This window comes from Lolium perenne, chromosome 1 (assembly GCF_019359855.2).
Source record: "Lolium perenne isolate Kyuss_39 chromosome 1, Kyuss_2.0, whole genome shotgun sequence".
Classification (NCBI taxonomy): Eukaryota; Viridiplantae; Streptophyta; class Magnoliopsida; order Poales; family Poaceae; genus Lolium; species Lolium perenne.
The window spans coordinates 220,514,476-220,518,774 of record NC_067244.2 but is presented as its reverse complement, the minus strand read 5'-3'; the positions used below and the strand labels follow the sequence as shown (position 1 = coordinate 220,518,774).

General features: G+C 47.5%; 1 protein-coding gene across 1 annotated transcript; it reads right to left on the bottom strand.

Annotated features, from left to right (window-relative positions):
- Nucleotides 1-2,781: 2,781 nt before the first annotated feature.
- LOC127338930 (uncharacterized) lies at nucleotides 2,782-3,891 on the bottom strand. The gene is made up of 4 exons (XM_051364872.2): nucleotides 3,517-3,891; nucleotides 3,331-3,429; nucleotides 3,117-3,239; nucleotides 2,782-3,042 (listed from the first exon to the last, which is right to left on the bottom strand). The coding sequence occupies exons 1-4, from the start codon at nucleotides 3,883-3,885 to the stop codon at nucleotides 2,782-2,784; spliced, it is 852 nt and encodes a 283-aa protein (XP_051220832.2). The 5' UTR covers nucleotides 3,886-3,891.
- Nucleotides 3,892-4,299: the final 408 nt, after the last annotated feature.

Here is a 4,299-nt window from a genome sequence, read left to right as displayed (position 1 = left end):
ATTAAAATAAAGAAAAGAATACTCTAGAAGATCTGCTAAATCTCCTTCTATCCGTGGTATCTTAAAAGCACACTCTGAAACAAACCCTCTAGCCCCTTTATATTTCGAGAAAGGAGAACAAAGTATACAATGCCCTCTATTCCTTTTTTTTTTTGCAACGGACATTTCATCGTCTCGCTCATGCGACACCTCCCCTTATCTGTCTCCTAATTAAGGCCACCAGGCCCCCAACCCCCTGGGGCTTTCTCCCGCCGTGTTGCCGCAATCCCCGCGTAGGCCATCGCCTCTTCTTCTTGCCCCGTGTTCAACAAAGTATCGAGCACCTTCAACTCAATTGAATGGGAGCATCTCAAGGCCTCCTTCGAGGCTGAAGAGGACGATGACTCCAAGATGACAATGGATATTAAACCATTTTAGAGGTTTCGGTTTTAGGGGATCACCTAGATCTTCTCTTAGGACCAGATTTCCTTTTCCAAAATGGTGATGTGACCTGGTCATTGCATAGCTTACAATTTTTGACATTTCCCTTTGTTAGGTGAGTTGATTTGTATTCTATATAGCTCTTGCTAGGTCTTGGCCTCTCAGTGTTACACATGTCAGTGTGTTTTCTGTTCAAGAAAACAATTCTGTACATGGTCCCTAGTGCACACGAAACATAAGGTTCTTTTTTGGTGGCATGTATGAAAGTCAAGTGGGACCAAGCAAGTTGTAACCCAAACATAGATGACGATGTAGGTGTGGTCTTCCGACATGGCCTCTAGTACCTTAATTTGTCTTCGTAAATGTCATTTGGTTATCTCTATATAATACTTAGTTTTTGGGTGTTGGTATGTGTGCATCTTATTTTGTATATCCCGAGTGTGAATTGTATACACTTGTATCGCTTGAGTCAACAAAAACTTCCTTCAAAAGAAAAAAATCCCAACGGCATTTTCTCATTTATGTGGTTTTCATTTCTCGCTGACTTTTCCATCGGGCAATACCAATGATTCATCAACACAAATAACACCAACTAATAACATAAAAAATATTCAAATCCAAATATTTATTTGTTACACAAATTTCATAAATGTGTAGATTGATATCGTATTGGTAATCTCACACCTATGAGACCATATCGATACTAGAATTTCACAAGTACAATACACATCTCAATTTTTTTGGATATGCAAATAATAATTTGATGAGATTCACATTTGAGATTGATCTTGTGAACCTTAGCACATGTCCCTCATCAGGTAGTTGAGTAAGAAATTATTGGCGTGTGTCATTTTTTGGGAGAAATGAGAGAGTACTATCAAATTCCCCCCACCCCACCCACCTTTTTCAAATAATCTTTTATGGCTTATCCAGGTTTTATCCAATTCACATATTTCCATATTTTTTGTTTCTAAATTTGAAGTTCAAATGTTTTTCTTTCAAAACTTGTAAGAGATTCAAAAGGAATTGTAGGTGCTTTAATTATTATGTACATCTATTATATGGTGATTGTTCCTTTCTCCATATACGGTTGCATATTTGGATCAATTTTTTTATTTGTCTAAACTTTTGAGATCAATTTCAACATTAATCTTATGAACATCGGTCCACGCTCTTTCCTTCATTAAGTGTAATTTCATAGAGATGAAAAGAAAGTAAGATACAACACCGATATCCTACTCCTTTCAATATAGTGTCACATAAATTAAATTTTAGGATACATCGCTAAGAAACTCCCATTTTGAAAGGCCTTATTTCGAACAACGGTATTACTCTTGCATACGATCCCTTGTGTCCGATTTCGGTACGATCCCTTGATGCCATCATCTACACCATATTGGCCCCACCTAAATTAATCAACTACGGCTGGTATGAACCATCGTACAAAGGTTGGATGAAAATGATCGTCTATAGTCCTAACCATCTTATCTGGTCTTATATTCTGTAATGATAGCATAAAAAAAGCTATCCAACCTAGTAATACCTAACGGATGGAGTACTGCACTACAGGAATGGAGCTCTACGCCGACGGCCGGCTGCCCTCGGCGTAGCCACGCTTGGCCCTCGGCGTAGGCTACGCCGACGGCAGCCTTCGGCGTACCTCGTCGGCGTCCAGGTCCCTCGGCGTAGCCAGGCTTGCCCTCGGCGTAGCCAGGCTTGCCCTCGGCGTAGCAGTAGCCGTCGGCGTCTAGGGTCTATGCCGACGGTGGAGAAGACCCTCGGCGTTGACGCCGTCGGCGTAGCGTGGCGGCGCGCCGTCGACGTTAACGGAGCGGCCGGAGACGCCGACGGCCCACCCCCTCGGCGTAGAGAGACGGCCTGCGACGTGGCGCACGGAGACGCCGACGGCCCGCCCCCTCGGCGTATGCATGATCCATGCATGGACACGCGCACGGAGACGCCGACGGCCCACCCCCTCGGCGTACGCATGGCCACGTGGCGCGACCTGGTGCGGCGGTCTACGCCGAGGGCAACCCCCTCGGCATAGACCTGACCATATGGCCCTAAGCCAGGGTCTATGCCGACGGCAACCCCCTCGGCGTATGCCTGCCATTTTTTTTTTTTTTGCTGTTCCAATTCAATTGCAATGCAATTCACATAATCCTGTTCCAATTCAATTGCAATGCAATTCAGCAGGTCCAATTCATCCAAAATCGACCAAATTCGCCATAATTCACATAAATATCATATAATCCACATAATACCATACATGGTGCACATAATAGCATACAAGCGGAGAGCGGAGAGTGCCATGTCATCCAAATACATAGTAGTAGCAAGCAAATCCTAGTTCTAAGCTGACTAGCGGAGGAAGGACCCGGGCGGGGTGTGTCCGCCCACATCGTTGGCGAAACGAGCAACCCGGGGTTGGGCTCCGGTAGAAGCTGCAGAAGAACCACCTGGAGAAGGACCGGTGCTACGCCAAGGAGAAGTCGACGGAGAGGCACCGGGAGTAGTCCCAGGAGTAGTCGAAGGAGAGGCACCAGCAGAACGACCACCTTCATGAACCGGTGTGACCTCGCGCCCACCCGGCGAGGCCTGGTTCCCGGAGCATCCCGTTCCCTACGTGTTCCCTACATGTTAGCAACTTGCGATGCAAAGGGAAGTGGTAACTACCGGTTTGGCAAAGAACTTACCTCCGGTGTGGATCCGTAGTAAGTCGCAGCGAAAGCTGCCCTCGATGGCATGATAGGCATGTCCCCCGCCACGGTAACTCGAGCCGGTGGCGGTGTACCAGTAGACATAGAAATCATCATTTCCTGCAAGATAGGTTACAAGTTAGGCTTTGCAGAAATAAAGCATCAAACTGAGACTTGTCATCTACTTGCGAGAAGAAAGATTCAGACTTACTCCTATATACGCCATGTAGGCCGTATTCTGCCTATTCCACTGGGCAGCGGCCTGCTGATACGCTTCATTGCAGGCTTCGAAGGCCGCCTCGAACTCAGGCTACAATTTCAGAAACAATGAATCTCGTCAACACTTAGCCATGTAGGAAGGAAAACCGGAAAGAGGATGAAAATGAGGAAAACTTACATCGTAGGCGGGTGGACGAGCAGGCCGTGGACGAGGCTGGGGGCTGTCGGCGGTGAGGGTATGCTTGAGACGCGTGTAGCTCGTGGCTGGGGTAGGCTTGACCGCCTTATTCAGAAAGGGGAAACGGCCATGCGGACGCCCGTGCCCCGACAGGACCAACGACTCCTCGTCGATCGGAATGCTCAAGGGGTCATCCACCTCCGGGTGACGAGACAACACCATGTCGCAGTAGTCCTCCTTGGCGGCCTTGGCATTGCCGTAGTACTGTGGCTGAGGCAATGCGGGATTGGGCTTCTGCTTCTGCCGCATCATGTCATATATCTGGGCATCATGAAGCACCACCCCAGGTGGTGCCTCGGCCACCTGCATCGCAAAAAAGAAAAGTTATGCGTATCACAAATGAGACATGACGGGAAATGAAAGAAGATCGTTCCATGTATATACATACCTTTTTCCCCTTGAAGCGGGTGTAGTCGTGGCCTCCCGCGCAGTGTGTGCCACCGGTGCCTCGGTTCTCCATGTTACGCCTCGACATGGCTGCAAACTCCTCGTCCAACCTGAGCCACCTCGCCCTAATCAGCTCCTCCCATGCCTCCCTATGCTGCTCGGCCCACTCGGGACAAACCTGAAAACGCAATACTCAACTCAAGATAATCCAATGAAAACTTAGCAGCAATGTAGAATCTCATTGACATTTTACTCACCGACATGTACTCCTCAATGGTCATTGCCCATTACTCCGTAGGCTGGTTACCAACATAGTACTCCTTCTTGACCCTCTTA